This window comes from Nyctereutes procyonoides, unplaced genomic scaffold (genome assembly GCF_905146905.1).
Source record: "Nyctereutes procyonoides isolate TBG_1078 unplaced genomic scaffold, NYPRO_anot_genome, whole genome shotgun sequence".
NCBI classification, from domain to species: domain Eukaryota; kingdom Metazoa; phylum Chordata; class Mammalia; order Carnivora; family Canidae; genus Nyctereutes; species Nyctereutes procyonoides.
This window is the reverse complement of record NW_026575042.1, coordinates 49,720,284-49,744,800: the sequence shown is the minus strand read 5'-3', so window position 1 is coordinate 49,744,800 and position 24,517 is coordinate 49,720,284. Positions and strand designations below refer to the sequence as shown.

The window sequence follows — 24,517 nt, the reverse complement described above, 5'->3', positions numbered from 1 at the left end:
AGTAACATGTTCTCGCTCATCTCCAATTAGTTCTATCCCAGGATGACAGTGTTTTGTTATTTGTTTTTTAGATCTCAGGGGCTCCTGTCCTTGTTCGGGACAAGGCCCCTACATCTCTGAACAAAGAGCCTTATAAACCAAATAATTGCAGTGTAAACTCAGGCTTCCTATGGCACATGCATTTTTTTGTTGTTGTTATCAATTTGGCTCTTTTTATTTTGTGGGAAATTATTTGTTTTTTAGATTGCATGTGGTAAGTCTCTCTAGTATATAGTAGACAAATTAATGACCTGCTCAAAGCCTGATTAGGGCAACAGAGTTCTTATGGGTAGCATGATTTCACTTATTCTATAGTATTTTCTGATGCTATATGATAATATAAGCCTCTGAGTGTAGTAAGGATTGTAAAGTTTGCTCAACGGATGCATCAACCATTGCTGATGGCTAGTTTGGGGGAAAAAAGCATTCTGTGTTCTTTCTAGCAGACAAAAAATACTGAATAACAGAGTTTTTGTTCCCTGGCAGAAGATTTAAATGCCATTAAATGACAGTTTAGAGGGATCCCTGGGTGGCGCAGCGGTTTGGCGCCTGCCTTTGGCCCAGGGCGCGATCCTGGAGACCCGGGATCGAATCCCACGTCGGGCTCCCGGTGCATGGAGCCTGCTTCTCCCTCTGCCTGTGTCTCTGCCACTCTCTCTCTCTCTCTCTCTCTCTCTCTCTCTCTGTGACTATCATAAAAAAAAATGACAGTTTAGAAAAATTAGATTTCACTAAAACATAAATGTTGAACCTAAGAGATAATAGAATATTTGAGAAACAGCATTGAAATATGAAATACGGACTCACAGGATTAGCTTCCTCTATCACTATTTATTAGTATTTTTAAATGTCACTGTTAGACCTTGGAGCTCAAAGGAATTTTGATCAAACCATCACATCCTACATGTTGCTATTTAATTAAAGAAATTATTCCCAAAGAGTTTGCGTTTCCCATTGACACTAAGTATGTAATGTTCATGCGGCAACCTTGAGAACAACTCGTAATAGCATGCAACTGCCTTTGTGATGTCACATGTTGATAGTAATTCATTTAATTCTCACAACTACCTGATAGCCACAGAGAAGGTAAGTGACTCGTTCAAGATCCCACTAATAATAATATAAGCTTGCTGATTTGAACACAAGCCCTTAGCTCCAGAGTTCTTTGTTAGGCTAGGGTGCTTCACCTAGCTTTCTGGTTTCACTTTCTCTTGCTAACCTTTGGGATCTTGAATCATCATGGCAGCTTGCTCTTGTGATTCAGTGGGAAGGTCTATAGATCTACACACATGTGTGGATTTACCTAGAGCATTCTGGCTTTGGTAGGGAATCCTTTTTTTCTCTATATATTTATGATTGGCAAATTTTAGTGTTTGTGTAGAAAACATTAACTTGCAGATTGCAATTAGCTTTCGATAAGTAGATTTTGGCAGTGGATTTGCATTGATTATTGGTTTAATTTTATTAATTTTGCTTCATGGAGTACATTTGTCTAGTACCTGAAGGGATGTCTTTATGGATTAAATCTGAAAGGTAACATGGGAAGATTGAGATGATCATTTTCCAAAGTTGCTATGACACTAGTAATCTCAAACACTGCTCATTTAACCACTTTGCACTGTATCAGGGATGCTTAAAAAGTGTGCCCTTTTTAGCAGAGGAAAGTATCTCATGAAATAGCAGGTGCTCTACTAATGTTCTGTTTCATTTAGATGAGTAATGTGACAACAGACTATTGTCTTGACATCGTAAGAAAATTTGAAGTTTCAGAAGAAAATAAGGCAAAAAATGTTCTTGGCATAGAAGGTAAAATAACTAATGTTCCTTTTTCTTTTCCTTTCAAGATTTATTTAAAATTTTTTTTAGTTCACATAGAGTGTATTGTTAGTTTTGGGGATAAAGTTTAGTGATTCATGTTGCATACAACACCCAAGGCTCATTACATCATGTGCCTGCCTTAATGTCCATCACCCAATTGCCCCATCCCCCTGCCCCTCTCCCATCCAGCAACCCTCAATTTGTTCTCTATAGTTAAGAGTCTTTTATGGTTTGCCTCCCTTAAAATAATCAATATTCTTAATTTCTTGTTTCTCAATGCAGTTAGTACTAAATTACATTCTAGCAAAATTTGTAGGAAAAAAATCCAGAAATGTTCATGGATTACAGATGATTCAAATAAAACTCACAATACAACCTATTTTTCTACAAAACAGATGCCATGGCATTGCTGTTTCTCTTCGTTTTGTAATGATGATATGCATTTTCCACTCCAAGTCAGCTTGATCCCACCGTGTATATGATAGATGTCAAGAAATATTTAGACTTTTCTCAAATGGCTCATTTTGGAAAACTTCAACCTGGTAATTTCAAAAAGGAAATTTGATCTTAAAATAACTGATCCATGACACTAGCGACTTGAAAGTACATGTCTCTTTAAAAATATTGGCAAAGAACTTCTTTTCTTTTACCTAGCTGGTGGCAGTGGAGAGGTTGTTGGAACCACAAATTTTGTTAATACAACTATTTCATTATATATATAGTTGAGGAAAGTGAGGCTCTCAAAGAAATTAAGTAATTTGCCCACTGGTATGTACTTAGAATCTAGCTTCGAGGATCTTACACATAAATGTGAATATAGCTACATGTATGTGTAAGTTATATATATTTAAAATATGTGGGAAAATAAACAGCAGGCTGGTATCCAAGAAGAGATCAAGTCTGAATCAGAACCAACAATCTTCGTGGAAGAAAACCGGGGCACCCCATTGTCCTCAAGAGCATCCAAAGCCATGGTCTTTCTTACTATTTTAGATTGTTGGCCTTCTATTCCCCCCTCTTCTTTCAGGCTCAGTGTGGACAAGAGGGTTTTGATGCCACCTGTTTACTTCCTGGGGTGGAGGGTAATTAAAAGAAAGGAATAATTTAAAATTTATATCAATAAGAACCATTTTTAAAAGAACTAGAGAAGGTAAACTAATTTGGGCCTTTACTAAGAAATGAATGTTTTCCTTGGTGGCCCTTCTCCCCCGACCCTGCAAATGGAATTAAACATGATTTCTACATTGTGGAAATACGGATAGGCATGAAGAAATTCTCCAGAGTCTTAGAAGATATTTACAGATAGAGCTTTACCGCATGATTCTTGAAGACTTGAAACAAGTCGTAGGTACTTGTGGGTCATTCCTGTATTTATTCCTCTATTAACGGATGCCTCTTCTACTCCGGTATTATGTTTCGCAAAACTGTAGAAAACGGATCGTGTTTTCTACATAATATGTATTTGTTTATTTCTTTATCTGAGTCCAGCTGATACACACTGTTAAATTGGTTTTGGGTGCACCACTTAGTGATTTGACAAGTTTGTACGTTATGCTGTGCTCACAACTGTAGCTACTGTCTGTCTTGTCACATCGCTATTACAATATTATCGACTGTAGTCCCTGTGCTGTGCCTTTTATTCCTGTGACTTGTTCATTCCGTAACTGGGAGCCCGGACCTCCTCCTTGTCTTCACCCATTTTGCCCATCCCCCTTCGTTCTTTCCCCTTTTGCAACTATTAGCTTGTTCTCTGTATTTCTGCATAATCTGTAAGCACTATTTATTTATTTATTTGTTTGTTTGTTTGTTTTTAAAAAAGATTTTATTTTTTTTTTCATGAGACACACACACACACACAGAGGCAGAGACACAGGCAGAGGGAGAAGCAGGCTCCATTCCATGCAGTGAGCCTGACGCGGGACTCGATCCTGGGTCTCCAGGACCACATCCTGGGCTGAAGGCGGCGCTAAACCGCCGAGCCACCCGGGCTGCCCTGTAAACACTATTTTATTTATTTTTTTTAAACACTATTTTAAAGTCGTAAAAAGTTGCCGGCCCAAACCAATTTCGTAGCCAAACGATGACACTCACATTTAGGCTGTGCCTAACTTTTGACCTGCGACCTCAACTATGGCACTAACAATACTGTTTTTTAAATTAATAACGTATAGTGGCTGGTTGATCAGCGTAGCACTTGGTGTCACTATGGCTTTCACATTGCCTCAGTCACCCACTAGCTCACGCTGGCTGATCGTAGCTGGAGCTCAGTTAATTCCTGAGTGGCTTTGCAGTAAGCCCTCTCCCTCACTCAGTCAAAACTCTTGAAAAGTTGACTTATTTTTCTGTAGGTTATGTTTAAACTGCTGTTCTCCAGTCGTATTTCAAATTGTTGACACAGTTTGACCTGAGGCAAATCTCATTGCTTTAGTATTCCTCGCAGTAGCTGTCCTGAGCATAAGTAAGCTAGTGGCTACGAACATACTTTAATCTCTGTTGTCTCTGTTGGAGTCAATTAAGTACCTATGCTTTGAAAGCTATAGTGTTTTACTCTTTCCTGTTCCACAGGGTTCACAAATTTCATGCGTAGTCCTGCTTGTGACATATTTAACCCACTGCACCATGAAGTGTACCAGGACATGGATCAGCCTCTGTGCAACTACTACATCGCTTCCTCTCACAACACATACCTGACCGGGGACCAGCTCCTTTCCCAGTCCAAAGTGGACATGTATGCACGGGTGCTACAGGAGGGCTGTCGCTGCGTGGAAGGTTTGTGCTTTGCCTGAGCTCTGCTGCATGTTGGTGGCCGTGTCCTTTAGTCGGCCAGTCAAGTCTAGTATAAATAGTGGAGACCTGAAATATGCACTCACACCAACCAGAACCATTTTTCTGCTCATAATAGAGTCCTCCTTAACTCATAATGCCCTCTGACTCCTCCTTACTATCCAGTCAGGAAGGAGAGAGAGACGTACTAGAAGTTAGGAAACACACCTGCTATTGCTCAAAAATTGTGATGAAAATGGACGTTTTCCTAGAAAGATATTTTTGACTAAACAATGGCAAAAGTGGTTCAGGATAACTCTTTGTTTTTAAGACACCTCATGGTCTATCAATCAACAACATTTATTAAATTTCTAGTGGCATCTTGATCGTGAAGACGTGGATATTGGTTTCTGTCTTCAAGGAGCTGATGGTCTAGCAGAATGGGTGACCCTTAAAAACAGTACAGTGTGAGAATTCCAGCAGGCCAGTCATATGCATGGTAAAGAAAGGTGGTACGGAGAGTAAGGTGTGAGATAAAATGTGATACGACATAGGTAGGCTGGGAAGGTAAACTTGGGTCAGTCATAAAGGGTTAAAGGGTTTGAGGAATTCCAGATCTAGTCTTTGGTAACAAGGGTCCAGTTAAGGGTTTTAATACGTATAGTGATAGGATCAGACTTGAAATTTAGAAAGATCACTTGGGTCACCATGTAGGAGGACAGTTTTTTTTTTTTTTTAGAACACGTGTTTGTGGAGGGAAACGGAGGTGAAGCTAGATAGAGCAAGGAGAATGGTGGGAAGGCTATTAACAATGATTCAAAGGGAGGGTTATAAAAACTTGGACTAAGTGAGGGGGAGAGACGATTCCATCCATGTTAAAGCAGCAAACTCAACAGGACCTGGTGCAAGAAGTGAAGGATGTAAGGAATGAGGGTGAGAGCTGTAATGAGTGAATGGTGCCACCACACCCTGTGGGCAATCTGGGAAGAAGAGGGTTCGCGAGTTTGGTTTTCCATCACTTGAGTTTGTGGTGACTTTGTAACATTTACGTGGACATTTTTGTCTGTCAGTTGGATAATAACATCTGAACTCAGTGAAAAGATCCAGGCAAGATAAAGATTCCATCGTTCTGAGTTTTGTAAGTGAGAGTTAAAAATCTTGAAAGTGTATAAGATCACTTACCGAGAGGAGTGGACTGAGGGGGTAAGCGATCCAGCATTTAGATGTAGGAGGAGCGAGGGGAACCAACAGGGACTAACAGAATGGCCACCTGGACCTCAGGGAGGAAATGATCAAAAATGTCCCATGCAACAGAAAAGTAAAATAAGGTAAAGACGAATTTATCCAATCTGGTTGCATTTGACAGCTGGAAACTTATTGGTGTCTCTTGTTAGAGTAGTTTTGGAGACAAGCTAGTGGGAAGTTGGGGGCAGCTGCTGTGGGTTGTCACTTGGCATTTTTCTGCATTCAGAGAAAACTGAGTGATACAGTTTGGGGAGGTTTTGGGACTTGGAAGAAGAAGAAATGAGGACATGGGTTTTATTTTTAGATGGGACAAGGGGAGGAGATTTTGAAGGAGTCCATGCCTGATAGCCTCTCCTTTCTCTGGGAAGAGAGCACCATCTATTAAGTGTAAAATGGGTGGAGGTTGGTTTGGGGGCTTAAGATCAACAAACAATGAGAAAGGAGTTGACAGGATAATCTGGGGAAGTCCTAGTTAATTTCAAAAATAGTCTTAAGGGAACCCCGGGTGGCGCAGCGGTTTAGTGCCTGCCTTTGGCCCGGGGCGTGATCCTGGAGACCCGGGATCGAATCCCACGTCGGGTTCCTGGTGCATGGAGCCTGCTTCTCCCTCTGCCTATGTCTCTGCCTCTCTCTCTGTGTGACTATCATAAATAAATAAAAAAAATAAAAAAAAAACATTACAAAAATAGTCTTAAAACGGTCTTTTTGTTATACAAAATCTGCATGCTTAGACTCCTCCCTCCCCATTCCCAGCAGATTAGATGTAGGAGCAGTGAAGATAGATTATAGAATTGATCCAAGCCTCTAGATTTCTAGGTCACATAAAATATCTTTGAGGTGTTGGTGAGAGCTCTTTTAAGGAATTAGAGGTCCATGAGTCTAAGAAAGGAAAAGAAGTGAATAAGGGGCCACAGGATAAGGTAAAGGGACTAAAAGACTCCAAGAGCTAGAAATATGGAGAAAGTTGTCATCAGACATACAAAAAATAAGAACAGAGAATTGTTATCACAGAGTGGGATTTTTGGATATAGTTACAGGTAATGACTGTATCCACAGTGTGTCTTGGGTGAGCATGAATGAAATAGAGTGGGTAAAAAAAAAAAAATAGAGTGGAGATGGGATCGTTAGCACTGGGGGGGGGGGGGTCAAAGCTAAGAGATTGAGTAAATCGCCCCACATGGACTTTTAACTCAAAAGGATGTTGACAGGTAGATTAAATGTTAAAAGTTTTAAGATTAAAGTTGGAGATTAAAAACTGTAATCCAGATACCTAAGTGCAAAACAAAACAAACAAGCTATAGGAAAGTCACTTGGAAGATTCCAGAAAGGTAGAGTTGGATAAAGTTTAAGGTCTGCTTGTCTGTTTTGTAAATGAATGTAGGAGAACAATTATTTAAAAGTAGTTATAAGAGTCCTAGAGAATGCTTCCTGGTCTGTGATTTATATAAAAAAAGCATCTGCGGAGAAAGGTAGTGTCCTTCGGGGCAACTGACATAAGGAGGTTAAAGAGAACTCCAAAAAGAGTCTGATGATAAGAGGGCGTCTGTCTGGGATGGGATGGAGATTCCATGGAGCAAAGGGACATCTCTTTTTGGTGGGGGTGTGCTGGTGGAGAACAGGTTCTTGGGGTGAAATAGTGGGGGGGAAGCAGGTAGAACAGTAGGGCCATAAGACTAGTATCTGGACGGGTCCTTGTCAGAGACTTTCTGGCATGTTATAAGGGTCAATTTACATGTTAAAACTGGACAGGCGTTAGAAAGTGTCTACGTACAGAACAATCAGGACACTACACATTCCGTGTTCTGGAAATTCATGCTTTAAGCCCTGGCATGTTTGCGGTTGATGCAGAGAACATCTACTGACACAAGTGACTGACAATTGAGTAGCTTAAGCAACTGAATAATGAAGAAGCTTATAAAATATTAACATAAAAACCTTTTAGGAGGTCTCGAGATGACATTCCGCTCTCAGCCATTATTCAACCCTTTGTTCATTCAACATTCCAGAAGTTCCACATGTCTGACGTGCTTGGAGCTTCCCTGGGCACATACCCTCATTGGATTCACAGTGATGGTTGCCTGTCATATTAAATGGTGACATTTCCTTGGAGGCCAAGTATGGAGCAGGACTTGTGATGACTCCGTGACGCGATCGTTAGCTCCAGATCGTTTTTTGCAGTTTTGCTGAACCCAGTTTGGCTGTGTCCTGTGCAGTATTTCTTTTGCTTTCCAGGTCCATCAGGTACCCCGTCTTCCCTTTTTTTTGGTTTGCTATCCAAAATCAGTGTCCTACCCAAGCCCAGCCATGTTCCCATGATCAGCTCCTTGTACTGAATCAGAACATCGAATCTTCCAGGTTTTATTTCGGGCATTAGAAGGGAAGTTATCTGATTGAGATAATTCAAAGCAAGATACAAATTATTATTTTTTTTAAGGTACAAAGGATTTTTAATCTTAGCTTTTTTTAGGGGTCATTTTAACATGAGAGCTTTTAATCGTGTACGGTAGATGATACTGGACATGGGCCTTCTCTTGTACCTCCCTTCTTTCTTCCTAACTGCCGATGAGCAAAATAATGGAAAGAGGCTACTTGATTCTCCTTTTCTATTTTTTTTTTAAAGACTTTATTTATTCATGACAGACACAGAGAGAGAGAGGCAGAGACACAGGCAGAGAGAGAAGCAGGCTTCATGCAGGGAGCCTGATGTGGGATTCGATCCCGGGTCTCCAGGATCACACCCGGGCTGAAGGCGATGCTAAACCACTGGGCCACCGGAGCTGCCCTGGTTCTCCTTTTCTAAAAGATTACTTAGCTCCAGCTATTCCCACAAACTTAGACTATGCATAGCTATGGTGCAACTTTAAAGGACATGCAATCTCTCCAATACCTCCCTTGCCAGCTTGTATCAGCAGATTTCTTCCCTATTATTTGGTTTCCTTGAAGCTATTACTACTGGAATAGTCTATACGTGGGCAGTGAAAGTCCAGTTACTATTTCTGGGAGGTTTTTGTTGAGGAGAAGAATTCTATTTATCTGAGAGACTTGGTCATCTTTGGGATTTATTTTCTGTTCAAAATTATGGTTATCCCTTTGGCTTTGAATGTACTATAGGAAGGAACAGGGGAACTACCATGTTTTCAGCCCCTTTTGTGCGCGAGGACCTGATGGAGTGCTTTCCATACATTCTCATTTGATTCTTATGACATTAAGGGAGACGGAATAATTGCCTTAAGAGGACACCCCAGCTTGGAGGGGTTTAAGCAGCTCAAGTTCGTATAAGCAAGGAAGTTTGGGACCGGAGATTTGAACTCAAATTGACTTAACTCCCCCATTCCGCAGTTCTCCGGGAAGTCTATGTGCTTTCTGGAGGAGCAAACATCGAATGGCGTGATGAGCCCTAGGAGGGATCAGTTGAGGACCACCAGGTCACATAAGGAAGGCTAGAGAGAAGGTGAAGTGCAGCACTGAGGGGAGGCTGGCTTTAAATTTGCTTGGTTTGAGATTAGGACGACCACCTAAATATGTGTCTGTTCCTGAAGACTGAGAATTTGATGACATGGTCTTTTGTGCTCTCCTACCTACTTCTGTCAGCCGTGTGCTTTGAAGATCAGCGTTCACAGCTGAAGAAGCTTGGGCTTCAGAGGCACTAGCATACCTACCCCCAGTGCTATGTCCTCTACCTCGGGTCCAGATGAAGTTGTTTTTACCCTTAAATAGCTATAGCTAGGATATTTAAAGAACGTGATTTATGGAATGTAGCAGGTCATGGATTGAAAATTCCAGGTCCCACAGATATTTTTCGGAAGCAGCTTTTGCCAAGCATAGCACTTAGAGGTAGAGAGTAATGATTCTGGACAGGCCCTTCATGCTATTGTGACCTGAAGACTCTCTCTACTTCCAAGCTTCTAGTTTGATAATGTTGTGTTTTCCATCTCCATTAGTTCAGCTGTAGGAATGTCCTTGGTCAGGATACATATAGTGTCTTGGGAAGACTAATAAGTCTTTTTTGGTGAAGTGGATTTGTCAGGAAGTCAACTGGATAACATTTTTTTTTTTTTTTTTTTTTTACATGGCCTTTCATTCCCTTGATTTTCAGCCCAGGTTGCCTAATAAATATGGATGTTCTGTCCGGGGGATTTTTCATCCTCATTATGGAACTGATGTCGCATCACTGCTGTAATCGGTTTACAACCTTTCCTGTTACCTCCGGGAGCGCTATCAGGATGGAACGTTCGAAGTTCCATTATGAAAAGCTGTCACGTTAGCTGCTCGGCCAGCCTGCGGGACTGACCAACTCTTTGTCGGGGCTTTCAGGGGCCTCTAATATGTGACATGATTGAAAAACGGGCCCCTGGTGATTTGGTGGCTAGGAGGATTGGTTAGAGGATTTCCATCTTGCCAGCATGGCCATCACAGCACGAGCTCTTACAGGAACCTTCGCTGTCATTTGGACTGGGCTATGATTGCCACGTGTGTGGATGCCAGTTACAATTTGGGAGTGGTGTGACCCTCTTCAGCAGGCGGGTGATGAAGTTAGATCTAGAAAGAACCGTCCCCGACTATGGCTATTCTGTGTGATACATGTTAGCAAAAGAGCACCTCCTCGCATGACCAGTGTAGTTTTAGGGGCTCCTTTTATGTACACATGGTGATGGAGTCAGGCATGGCGCTGCCTTGTCCACAGCAGTTCTTTTTGTCAGGATGTTAGTTCATGAGAAACCCTGTTACGCCCTTTTTCCTCCACAACGGGGCTAACTCAGGGTCTAAATTATTCAAATACATACTTTTGAAACCTCTGTTCCTTCTTTTTATACCCATATACAAAGACAAATTAAAGAATGTCAAGTACATGTCAAAAGATGGACAGAGCTTCTCTTCTTAGAAAATGTCTTTGGGAAAAAAAGAAAAAAAAAAAAGAAAAGAAAATGTATTTGGTACATTTGACCTCATTTGCAAGGCCCAAAGGGACAGTGCGGCTCTTTATGCTCCTATCCCCAAACCTTCAATCTTCTTAATAGCATCTTTATTCTTTTTTTTTTTTTTGAAGATAAAAAAAAAAGGCTTCTCCCTTTGCCTGTGTCTCTGCCCCTCTAGTGAATAAATAAATAAAATATCTTTAAAAACCCAATATCAATATTATCAATAACAATCACAATTACTGGGGCAGCCCCGGTGGCTCAGTGGTTTAGCGCCACCTTTAGCCCACGGTATGATTCTAGAGACCCAGGATCGAGTCCCATGTTGGGCTCCCTGCATGGAGCCTGCTTCTCCCTCTGCCTGTGTCCCTGCCTCTTTCTCTCTCTCTGTCTGTCATAAATAAATAAAATCTTAAAAAAAAATCACAATTACTATGTATCATGCAGGATTGTAAGCAGCTTTACATAGTCACCACTCAAGCTTATGATGCAAATGCGACCATCATTTCCTTTTATCAATGGGGGAAAGCAAGGCTTTAAAATGATTCAGTCATTTGCCCATATTTTATAGCTACTGTAGATTAATAAAATGAAAATCTAATAGAAACACGATGAGTTTAAGAGAATAGTAATGAAAAACTCTCTTACAGATTTGAGAGGGTCACTGCAATTTACTAAAGGACTTTAGTAAACTGAAAATGAAGAAGTGGGGATCCCTGGGTGGCGCAGCGGTTTGGCGCCTGCCTTTGGCCCAGGGCGCGACCCTGGAGACCCGGGATTGAATCCCACGTCGGGCTCCCGGTGCATGGAGCCTGCTTCTCCCTCTGCCTGTGTCTCTGCCTCTCTCTCTCTCTCTCTCTCTGTGACTGTCATAAATAAATAAATAAATAAATAAATAAATAAATAAATAAATAAAATTTAAAAAAACAAAAAAACAAACAAAAAAAAGAAAATGAAGAAGTGAAATTAGAGAAACCACCTGTTAAGAAGTGTCACTATTCTTGGGCATTCTTGATTGGATTTAGATTGATTTCCAATGAGTTTTCTTAGTAAATGCTTGGTTGCTTGTGAATGTGACATCTTTGCTAACTATAAGCACTTAGAAAGAAATCATTTATTATCTTTAATTCCTTATTCTGATAAATATGCCAGAGCACCCATCTGTCTGTCTGATAATCTTTGTTGTGATCATAACATGTATAATCTCAAATAATAAACTTAATATTCGCCTGATAGTTCCAGAAACATTAGCAAATACCAGCGGCTTTGCATTGTTGATGTGAAGTTCTGTTTTTGGCAGTTGACTGTTGGGATGGCCCAGATGGAGAGCCAGTGGTCCACCATGGTTACACTCTGACTTCAAAAATTCTCTTCAGAGATGTTGTGGAGACCATCAACAAGCACGCCTTTGTGAAGAACGAGTAAGTACAGCCACATTTGGGAGCTAAGCCTGCACACAGAGCATTGGCTGATGCGCCACAACTATAACACCACACACCCTCCCTTGGAGCCTTCATCTCCCTTCCTATGACCCTAGTTCTCTCCTTCCTTCCCAACAAAATATTGTGAGCAAACAAAATGGGCTCCATGTTTGTACTTCCTCATGCTCCATTTATTTCTTACCCCATTCTACCTCAAAACATTGGTTCCTTGAAGCATGTTCTTGCAAAGATAGACCTCAGCGTTTCTAGAGTGTTCAGCAAGTCTGGAAATGTAGGTTCCTGTGCATGATAAATAGTTTATTGATATTATATTACAATACAGTAAAACAGCTAGGTTCATCAGCTTGCTGAATGTCCTAAACATACTGAAATGTCTAGCATCCTTGTGTCACTTGTCTCTTCCTTAGCATGGGATAGTGGTGACTCTTTTCTCCTCAATACTTGCTTTTTTGGGGCCTTCTATTATAATATTCCCCTCTATGCTGTCATTGATTCGCACTCTTTTTTTTTTTTTTTTTTGGCCCGTGGTCTTCTAATCCATTTCCCCATTCCTCTATAATAGTCACTGTTTCTTAAGTTGTTGCCATTGTTCTACCTTTGGGTTAATTATATGTCCAGAACTTTCCCCTAAGTTTCAGAGCTATGTAGGAAAATGCTTAGTAAAAAAAAAAAAAATCACCTGAGTATCCCATAGGTACCTCAAAATCTAGAAATGTCATTATTTATTCGGGTGTTTAATGGTGTCTGCTCTAAGCCAGGCCTACTGCAATAGGTGCAGAAAACCAAACCACGGCACAGAACAAAGAAGACCCCTACCATCATGGAGCTTGCGTTCCAAACTCAACTCAGCGTCTCATAATGCCAAACCTCCTCTGGCTCTGTTTCCATTTATTTAGGGGCAGCCCTGTCTACCAGTGTCATTAGCCAAAAACCAAATCATCCTAGATTCAGCCAATTCTTGGCAATTGTACCTCCTAAATTATCTTTTGACTCCATTTTCATTTCCCTTTGGGTCATCCTCTACACAGGTGCGATATTTCCCCTCCTAAAAAGATTACGCATGATGTTACAATTCTTAAAGTCCTTCAGAAGCTCCCTGTGGTACAGTCCTGTCTTCTGTGCCCTTCAGGGCTTGGCCTCTCCTTTCTCTTCCAGGATCTTCCACCATTGCTCCACAGAGATGGAGGTTTCTGCCTTTATTGTCTTTTGGATTCCCTAGTGACCCCGGTTCTTTCACAACTCCTTACCTCATTGCCTGGTACATTCTTCCCACCTGCCTAATCCTTATTCATTTTTCCAGACTGCTTAGACATTGTCCCTCTGGCAAACTTACTGATACACCAGCTGATGTAAATGCTCTTTTCTCTGTTCCTGGCACCCTGAGCATATTTCTATTTTATCTATGTAAGTACTTTTATAGCTCTTGGTTTCCTGCCTTCTTTTGATTTTTTTAAAAAAGATTTTATTTATTTATTCATGAGAGAAACACAGAGAGAGAGAGGCAGAGACACAGGCAGAGGGAGAAGCAGGCTCCATGCAGGGAGCCCGACGTGGGACTTGATCCCGACACCCCGGGGTCATGCCCTGGGCCAAAGGCAGATGCTCAACCGCTGAGCCACACCCAGGGGTCCCTCTTTTGAGTCTTTAAGACCATGAGCTCATTGGAAATATGGGTCTGTATCTTATTCATTTTTTTATTGTCTAGCAGGTGCCTGCAATATACCGGACAGCTAAGAAACAATTTTTTTTAATTAAAAGAAACAAAACTACAATTACATAAAATTAATTTCATGAAAGTTCATAGCCTTTAAAATCTTTAATATTTAGTCTTCATATTTATTAACCATGAGGTTGGGCAGCCCCCGTGGCTCAGCGGTTTAGCGCCACCTTCAGCCCGGGGTGTGATCCTGGAGACCTGGGATCTAGTCCCAATTCGGGCTCCCTGTATGGAGCCAGCTTCTCCCTCTGCCTGTGTCTCTGCCTCTCTCTGTCTGTCTCTCATGAATAAATAAATAAAATCTTTAAAAAAAACCCAAAAAACCATGAGGTTAAAGTGCTGTTACAATGAAAGATGCGCCCTGCGTGGCAGGTTTGTTTTGTGCTATCTGCCCCATGCAAGAATCCCAAGCACTGGAATCTTTTTTTTTTTTTTTTAAGACTTTTTTTTTAAAATTTTTATTTATTTATGATATATATATATATGGAGAGAGAGAGAGAGAGAGAGAGGCAGAGACACAAGCAGAGGGAGAAGCAGGCTCCATGCACCGGGAGCCCGACGTGGGATTCGATCCCGGGTCTCCAGGATTGCGCCCTGGGCCAAAGGCAGGTGCCAAACCACTGCGCCACCCAGGGATCCCCCAAGCACTGGAATCTGACGGGTCTTTTCTACCCCGATTGCTACCAGTTTTAGCAAAGTCAAGGAAATGATTTTGCCGTTGTTTCCCAAAATGTGACCTTGGGTGCTGAAAAGGCCACCACATTGGAGTATCCTCTGATGACTTGGTGCTTACTTCAAGTTTGGGAATACTTAGAGGAGAAAAGCACTTTACTTAAAAGTTAATATGCTTATTTAGCCCATTTTTAAAATTAATTAATTAATTAATTAATATTTAGCCTATTTTAAAAGTTCAGTCTTTTTCTTTTCTTTCTCAGACCTTATTTATACCCAGGTTTCTCAACCTTGGCACTAATGACATTTTGGACCAGAGAACTCTTTGTTGGGGCTGCGAGGTGCTGTCTTACACGTTGTAAGATGGTTAGCGGTGTCCTGACTTCCACACGTGGAGTGTCATTAGCATTCCCTTCAACTTCCCATTTTTGTGACCACCAAAAATGTGTTCAGACATTGGCAAATATCTACCTGGGAAGGGCCCCACAGACTCCCTTGTCCCCAGTTGAGAAGCGCTGCTTCACTTTGAGTATCGTTAGACACTGAGAGGCTTTTTATAAACAGACTGATGACTTAAAAATTCATTGTTAGGGGGCACCTGGGTGGCTCAGCGGTTGAGCATCTGTCTTCGGCTCAGGTCGTGACCCCGGGGTCCCAGGATTGAGTCCCACATCAGGCTTCCTGCATGGAGCCTGCTTCTCCCTCTGCCTGTGTCTCTGCCTCTCTCTGTGTCTCTCATGAATAAATAAATAAAATCTTTTAAAAAATATATTCATTGTTCAAACTCCTTGATGTGATTGCATAGACAATCTCTTGCTAGTTTGTCGTGTTTTTCTCTCTCTCTGACACTCCAGGATGAAACCCACGTGAACACAAGAGCCAACAGGTTATAGGAGGGTAACACACTCCAGTCACAAAGGTTCATCTCTTGTATTTCCTTTGGCATCCAGTTTTACTAAAGAGGAGAGAGTAATTTCAGGAGGTCCTCGTCACAACAGCCCAGGAGTAAAATTGTTTTTCTCTAGTAGATATGTTAGCCAATTTAAATATTGCTTTATATACTCAGGAAAATATATATGGCCTATTGCTCCAGAAGATATATGATGGAAAAGTAGAAAGAAATAACAACAAGCTAGATTTGGAATAATTTCTTATTCTGAAGAAAGAATGAAGTCAGAAGAAGAGTAAGATCAGTGATCAGCAGTCTGGTTGAGGTTCACATTCTGTGCACAGCAGCCCAAGGGCTGGGGGACAGTGAATGCTTGGCCTTTTTTCCTTTCTGCAAATGAAGACTAGGATATAATTCTATACAGCTGATTTTTTTTAGTGCTTGGGATAGGACGCTCTAACTCACCAAATTCCATTAAGATCTCTTATCCTCAATAGTGATTTTCAAGCTGGGGGCTGATGATACATTTTGAAATATCTGCTCTTAGGGATGCTCGGTGGTCTGTTAGATGTTATTAGGCACTCTTTGGATTTATTTAAGTTTTTACACTGAAGTTTATTTTTTGTTGGAGTATAACTGACACACAAGGTTACATTAGTTTCAGGTGTAGAGCTTAGTAGTGATTTGAGTTTATACATCGTGCTGTGTTCACCACAAGTGTAGCTCCCAGCTGTCACCCTACAATGTTATTACAGTATCATTGACTCCGCTCCTTATGCTCTACCTTTTATTCCCATGACTTATTCATTCCACATAACTGGAAGCACGTACCTCCCACCCCCCCTCCACCCAGTTTGCCTAGCCCCTCGTGCCCCTTGCCCCCTGGCAGTTTATTCTCTGTATTTATCAGGTCTGATTTGCATTGTTTGTTTATCCATTTGTTTTCTTCTTAGATACCACATATAAGTGAAATCATAAGGCATTTGTCTTTCTCAGTCTTATTTCACTTAGCAGGATACCCTCTAGGTCCATCCATGTTGTTGCAAATGGCACAACCTCATCATTTTTTGCGGCTGAGTAATATTCCTGTGTATATATGTGTGTGGGTGTGTACACATCACATCTTCCTTACCCATTTGTCTATCAGTGGACACTTCGGTAGCTTCCATCTCTTGGCTATTGTAAATAATGCCATAATAAACATAGGGGTTTATGTCTTTTTGAATTAACGTTTTTGGGGTTTTTTTTGGGGTAAATACCCAGTAATGGACTTGTTGGATCATATGGTAGTTCTATTTTTAACTTCTTGAGGAACCTTCATACGGTTTTCCACAGTGGCTGCACTAGTTTACATTCCCACCAATAGCATTTGAGGGTTTCTCTCTCTTCATATCCTCACCAACACTTGTGTTCTGTGTTTTTCGTTTTAGCCATTCTGATGGGTGTAAGGTGATCTCTTATGTGGTTTTGATTTACATTTCCCTGATGGTGATGTTGAGCATCTTTTTGTGTGCCTGTTGGCCATATGTATATCTTTTTTGGAAAAATGACTACTCAGGTCTGTTGCCCATTTTTTAATTTGATTTTTTTGGAGGCTTTTGGTGTTGAGTTGTATGAGTTCTTTATATATTTTGGATATAACCCCTTTGTGGGTGTATCACTTGCAAATATTTTTTTATTTAGAGTAGGATGCCTTTTTGTTTTGTTGATGGTGTCCTTCACTGTGGAAAAGCTTTTTATTTTGATGTAGTCCCAATAGTTTATTTTTGCTTTTATTTCCCTTGCCTTAGATGGCATATCTAGAAAAATATTGGTACAGGTGATGTCAGAAAAATTACTGCCTGTGCTCTCTTCAAGGATTTTTGTGGTTTGAGGCCTTACATTTAGATCTTTAATCCATTTTGAATTTATTTTTGAGCATGGTGTTAGATAGTGGCCCAGTTTCATTCTTTTGCATGCTGCTGTCCAGTTTTCTTAGCACCGTTTATTGAAGAGACTGTCTTTCTCCATTATATATTTTTGGCTCCTTTAGATTTTTGAATAAATAAGATGAATTTATGTTATATGAGCTTTCTTTCTTTGGGCATATCTCTCAAAATTTTCTTTTTTCTTTTTCTTTAAAAGAGACATACTGTATATACCATTTTTTTTAAAGCAAAATATTAATGGAAGTCATCCCACATGGTTGGTATTTTGTGCAGCCATTATGCCAGGCAAAATATATTTATTTGGTCAGCAGAGTTTCTTTAAAAATGCATCTTCCATCTTTCTCATTTTAATTACCACCGCTTTCACAAATTCTGTCACTAGGGTTGTAAGAACATAATAAAATAGAATGGTTTTCAAACACCCCTGGAAGTTGCCTGTACTCAATGCCTTTAGAATATGTCATTGTCCTCTTAGGTTCCCGGTCATACTGTCCATTGAGAATCACTGCAGTGTCCAGCAGCAGAGGAAGATTGCTCAGTACCTGAAAGGAATATTTGGAGACAAACTGGACCTGTCATCTGTAGACACCGGAGAGACCAAACAGCTTCCAAGCCCTCAAAGTTTGAAAGGCAAAATCCTAGTGAAGGTAATTACCTCACGGAATGCAGTAAAAGGCATTTAGAAGCCCTTCTTCCCTTAAGGCCTGAAAACTGGTTTATCAAGCGGACGATAGAGTCAATATTTGAAGGATCCTCTAAGTTTGCATATGCACCTTGTTCCTATTTATTAATAATTATACCTCCAGAAAGAGCTTATTATTGACTGATCACGTATTCTGGGATTTGTTTTTGTGGAGTGAGAAGATCAATACTGTAAACCAAATGTTTAATATGTTAGTCTGTAATAGTTTACACTCGTGAGAAGTATATGTGTCGGTGCACGGGGCACAGGGGAAGGGAATGCTCCTTGTGTGTCCATATCTTTTTCTTTTTGTGTGTGTGTGTGTCCATATCTGAAAGTGTTTCTTTCAGATTCTTCTCTCCCATTTCAAGCTCCAATAACTGTCTGTCAAAAAAAAAAAAAAGAAAAAGAAAGAAAGAAAAAGAAAAAGCAAACAAACGACAGTCTTTACGGTTGATCAACCTTGGTTATGTAAGTGAGAGGAGCTTGCTTCAAAGCAGAGCACAGGCACAGACAAAATGCCCAGAGGACTCGTGTGTATGCGAAGGAGCAGTAGGTGAATAGAATGACATTTTATGAACAGATTTTCTGAGGGAAGAAATTTACTACCTGCAATGAATATTTTTTAATACAAAGAAGAACCCAAAAAACAGTTATTTGAGATCTCACATGGCTGACTCTGTGATTTTACTTAATTCCAGTTAATTTTGTGTGTTTGCACTAAATCCATCTTGGATAGTTGTATTATTTTGAGACTAAAAATCCAAGGAAGAGCAGCAGGGTATTAATATTCAAATTGGGTTACATTTTACTTAAAAGAAACGTGTACCAAAAAAATCAAATATCACAAAGGAGGCATAAGAAAGTCAAACTGTAATTTCCTAGGAATACTTTAACAGGGGCTCTAAGGGAGGTCAGCAAATGGGAAAAATGTGAAGTACTCATCTTTGGAATTGCTCAAAACTGGTTTTTCTATCAGTTAAATGAGAATCCTAGACTGAATCTGTCGGGCCTTTGTACGTGTGAAAGCATTTTGAATAAAAGCTCCAAATAATGTGAGAGATAACATGAAGGTCAATTTTCCTGAAGTCTTGATAAAACAAACTCTTGTGGTAAAAACTAATTGCTGGGTTATAAAGCTAAATGCCACCTTAATAGTTTTGCTTAATAGTTTTCCTGTTTCCTATAGTCTTTAGCCAGTAGTCAGAAGGTTAAATGCAGAGTAAGTCCATTTGATGGAAATACTTCCCTTTTGGACAGTGGAACTTAAGGTAGAAAGTTGATATGAATTGAGTCCCTTCTGCATGATTGGACTTTGGGCCATTTGTCCTACAATGTCCTGGGGCTTCTGGGCCCCCGGGTGCGCCAGAACCAGATGATCCGGGACACTCATTGGGAGGAGTGGCAACAGCATGGGCTGCAAGCATTTCAGGGCATTTAAGGTTCATTTGCTGGTAGCAACGTTCTTCAGACTTTAAAGAGACCTCCCAGATCTATGGACCGATGTGTTTCCATTTGAAGCAAAAATAAAAGAACTGGTTTTCCTATGTTCCTTTAGCCAAGAGCAATCTTTGGTCCAAAAGCCACCATTTTAGCAGCTCCTGACCACTTTAGAGTTTGACAAGTTGTTCATTATTATAATATACATACTTTCCAACCATATATTTATATCTGTATCTATATATCTATATCCCCACACTTATCTCCTGAAAAGCAAATAAAAAGTTGCTTTTGAACAGAAATGATAACAAACTTAGTAATTTTCCATAGGCTTTAATTGCTGAAAGAAACTGTATCTGGTCCAGGCTTCTTACTTTTTACAGATACGAATCATAGCGTCATTACCACACTCCTTGGATCATGCAGTGTGGAGGTGAGCGGCCGCTATGGTTCTAGTCTCTAGAATATTTCCATGTATCATGGACCAATGAATCTAATTCTTGATCACTCCTGCATGCAATAGTCCATAGATCAGAAAGAGACCCCTCAAGACACCCGGGCATTCTTTGACTCAGGTCCTTGAGTCATTAAGTTGTGCCTTAATTTATTCTATAATTTTCCTTAGGGGTACCCGTTGATAAGAAGCTTTAAGAAACCATGTTCTGTTGCATTGCTTTTCTTCCTGTCTGCCTGGATAAATTATCTTTTGAGAACCAGGAATGTGGAAGAGTTGGCAAAAAAAAAAAATATGGCCCTCATGTCTTTTAACTCAATTTTAAATGGATGGAAAGTTAGGGCACCTGTGGATGCTCAGAGCAGGCCAGTTTCTCTCTCTGTCCCCTCACCTACCACCACACGTACCTGAAAGGAAGCTAGAGCTTGGTGTGGCTGCCCTATCAGCTCATCACTGTGTGCCCATCACGGTTACACTTTTGTTTCCATCTTGTGGTATCAGAACTCTTCCTGTCATTCAAGGATTGTTACTCCTTCCCTGTGGATGTTACTTCTCGTATTTGTTAGCTCTGTTCTGCTTTAACGTTTAAAAAATATGTTGGCTCTGTTCTATTTCAAAAGGGGGAATTGCCATCATGAGATTTTAAATGTCTTGTGTACTGGTCCATCTTGGTTGTCGGTCATTGTGCCCAAAACAAAAGTTGACTCTGAATAAGTAATCGGTGGTGAATAAATGAAGGAGGTCGTGACCTCAACGTCTATGCTCCTGAACGTGTCTGGTCGCTGCTTAGTTGAAAACCTTATTTCTGGGGCTGCTGTATTAACATAGCTACTCCACAGTGTGTCCTCTCAAATAAAGAAAAATAAATTCATTTTATAGAAGCCTTCTGTATCAGAAAAGACTTAAAATAACATATAGGCAGAGATACTTTAATTCTGAGCTGTTTTGTTATTAACAACACACGGGAGGAAGTGAAAAAACGTTCTGTTACATTTACTTAGAATTATAGGTAAGTATTACCCATGTATCTGCATCTATCTCTAAACGTGTTCGTGTGAAAAAGAAAGAGTGTGGTTTTCAGTTCTGCAGACCGCGCGTACAAATAAGGAGTGTAATACATATCAGTATAAAGGGAAATTAAATCTCACACTTTTAATCCTATAAGCGACCCTCTGTAAGTTGAAGAAAATGTTTAAATATACAAACCCTAAGAGTTTGGAGTCTTAATATACATCTTGCTCTCATTATGTAAATGGTTTAATCAGCTTTGAAATGATCAGTGTGCTGAGGACCCAAGGTCAAGAGCTTTGGGTATCAGGGAACGTGCAGGAGAATGGGGACAGAGAATTCTCTGGAAACCTGACTATGCTGGTGACCCTGTGCAGGGAGGGAGTAGGTGGAGGGAAAACCCAGCATGCTGAAGAAAGCCAATGATGGTGTGGAGAGTGGGAATACTAAAAGTCACTGGGGTTGGAGTTTAGAAAACATCAGCCTCAATAGCAGTCTGCTGATGATATTTAAAAATCCATCATTATTTTTGGCTGTCAAACATATATGAACGTCCTTCCATCCTCCTCCATCCCTGTATTTTAAGGAATCCCCTCATAGTGGCCAAAAATGCTAGATGTTTGCTTTTCTTGGTCGCAGAACTAGGATGTAGGCACATGATCTAGATGCATCTCCCAATCAAATGAACCTGCCCCGGATATCAGACACCTGCACTATTTCCATTTTTAAATTGGGTGTGTTGCTCCATTTCAGGGCAAGAAGCTGCCTTATCATCTTGGGGATGATGCAGAGGAGGGGGAAGTTTCCGACGAAGACAGCGCAGATGAAATTGAAGATGAGTGCAAGTTCAAGCTCCATTACGTGAGTCACAGATTTAGTTATGATTTTTGACCCCAGTGTGCGGCAGTAAAAATTGCTGCTGTGTTGGAATCCTCACAATATGCTGGCCGTGGTGCAAAAGGGATAGTCTTGGAAAGTTACTTTGTTTTTGGGCAAGACACTCAGATGCTTATTGAGTCAAGGGCTTTGCGTTAGAAGGAATGTTCATGATTAACCTGTCTGACCCTCTGTCTCGAGGGAGAAATCCTCTCCCCATTTCAGCTTTGTCAGAACTCAGATTGCTGCTGGAAATGTCATGGTGACATGAAATGAGCTGGCCCTAGCGTGATCTCCTCTGCCTCTTGCTAGTAGCCCTACTATGCTGCTTGTCAAGGCCGGCCTGCAGGACCCAGCGGTGCGTGGTCTGCTCCTCTAGGATGCCCATTCTTGCCCAAGGAAAATGTACCTTGGATCAGAGGATTTCCAAGCTCTTCCTGAATTGAGACCCTTGGCTAAATCTTTAGTTTGCCACGTCTTAGATAAAGTGGCACTGGATAGTTTGCTCTCTGCATGGTGCTTCAGACCCCTGTGGATGGATCAAGGTGCTACCTTTGTGTTTAAAAAAAAATTAAAAAAAAGCATCATTTAACCAGGGAATCCAAAGCAAATGCAACGCAAACCTAGAGGAAATGTAAAGCTTAAAGAGATACCCCCCATCTCCTCGTGGAGGATTTGGGATTTCTTACCCTTCTCCCACCTCTCCGACTCCTACGATTGTCAGGATCACATGGCAGCCTGAGAGCAGTACCCCCCTCACATTAGCTTGTTTGTAGGGTTTGCAGTTTGACTTTTGTGGAAAAGTTGTATTCCTCTAGAGACTGGGACTCATTCTTCCCTCTGAAACAGAGAAATTTTACACAGAATTTTCTAATTTGCATTATTGCCCTGAATTCAGCTATTACATTGCACTCTCTGAATAAAACCGTGCACTCTCTGAAATAGTAACTAATATGGCTTCCTGTGGTTACCGTAGGAGCCAGCATTACTCCAAAGTGGACATGAGTCTAAAGATGGCCAACCTCTCAGTAGACACTTTTTTTTCTTGGCTTTAGTGCAACTCAAAAAGGATGAAGTGGGGAAGATTCAGCTTGAATTTAAAAGGAAAAATTACCATCTGTATTAATTTGTTGCCTTTTAATAGTTTATATCAGCTCAAATACCACTAATAGGGCTATGGTTGCAGAACATTAATCCGAATAGATTTTATACAAGCGAAAATGGTTAATATATTAAATTGTTGATTTTTTTACCCTTCGGAAACTTACTATTTTTATTAGCACTTAATATGCAATTATGGATAATGTAGCTCTATTTTTTAAGCTATATTTTATAAACCAAATTTTAGTCTCTGATCTCCATTTTCTTTGCATCTTATTTCCAAAATCTCTTGATTGCCAGGCTCAGGGTAGCCTATCGTTTGAGAGCAGGGAACAGAGCGGCTTGACTAAGTTACATAGTTAGGGAATGCTGTTTTTGGTGAAAACGAGTAGTGGAAGTTTAGCTACTATCACAACATAGTCATTTATTGCTCTGAGTAAAAGCCAAGTCGTCCTGGTTTCTAAATCCACCCAGTTATATAATTTTTCTCCTAATATCAGTGAGCTCCTAACTTTTCATATTAAGTATCTGTGACTATGAAGGAGAGTTTGCTGTCGTTTTATGGAAACACGTCACTAACTTCACCTGTGCAATTATCCCGCTGATTCTTCCCGTCTTCAAAGGCTCCTAGTTGGTTTCTAGGAAGCCACGCAGGTAGGTAGTTTAGAACATGACTCTGTAAAGATAGGTATGATCCTTCATGGGGATCCTTTGATTTGGGCTTTAGTAAAAGCAAAGAGCACCTAAATTGTGAAATTTTACAGGTTATCTCTTTGTTAGACTCTAGGAAGAGAATATACATAAAGGAACAAATATTCTTTTTTTTTTTTTTAAGGAACAAATATTCTAGTGGAGATATATAAAGTTTTTGCTCCACTTTCGAATCCCTTTTCCTTATTTTTGAGCTCTACTGAGAAAAGGCAGTGCTGTGCTTAGAAAGCCAAAGAGTTACTCTGTAATCAGGCAATTTATAGTCTTATTGTCAGCACAGGGCTCAAATGCCTTATCGGAGTGTCGAATGTAAATTGCCCGATCGCAGTTTTGCAAAAGAGGATGTACTGTGCATAGCTTATGTGAAACCGATAATTACCGTAGTGGAGCTCTTACCCTCAGTTTTAAGTTAACAGAATGTGATTAGCTTTACAAATTATATCTGAATTATTGCCACAAATAAAAATTTTAGCTTAGCGTTCATGAGCATCAGATTGTTAACCCTCATGAGGCTTATCCAAGCTGCCTGGGCGTATTGAACACTTTTTTTTTTTTATCAAGCATCTCCTTTTGGAAATGCAGCCATCATGTTGTAGGTGTTGGGCACCTATCAGTAGACAAAACACACAAAAATCTTTGCCTTCATGAAGTTTACGCATTAACGGGTGAAGAAGAGAATGAACAAGAAATAAGACAGATAAGTGACAAGTGCCAAAGGAAAAGAAGGGGGGTAAGGAGCGGCTTGGTTGGTTAGGCGTCCGACTCTTCATTTTGCTCGGGTCATGATCTTGGGGTCCTGGGATCAGCCTCATGTCG

General features: G+C 40.5%; 1 protein-coding gene across 1 annotated transcript in view; it reads left to right on the top strand.

Moving 5' to 3' along the window:
- PLCH1 (phospholipase C eta 1) overlaps positions 1-24,517 on the top strand; it is a 200,903-nt gene that overhangs the window by 146,078 nt on the left and 30,308 nt on the right. Inside the window, exons 8-12 of the mRNA XM_055320875.1 lie at positions 1,752-1,845; positions 4,423-4,626; positions 12,082-12,202; positions 17,905-18,076; positions 21,767-21,874. Of these exons, the coding sequence (XP_055176850.1) occupies positions 1,752-1,845; positions 4,423-4,626; positions 12,082-12,202; positions 17,905-18,076; positions 21,767-21,874 (699 nt within the window). The remainder of the gene's footprint in view (positions 1-1,751; positions 1,846-4,422; positions 4,627-12,081; positions 12,203-17,904; positions 18,077-21,766; positions 21,875-24,517) is intronic.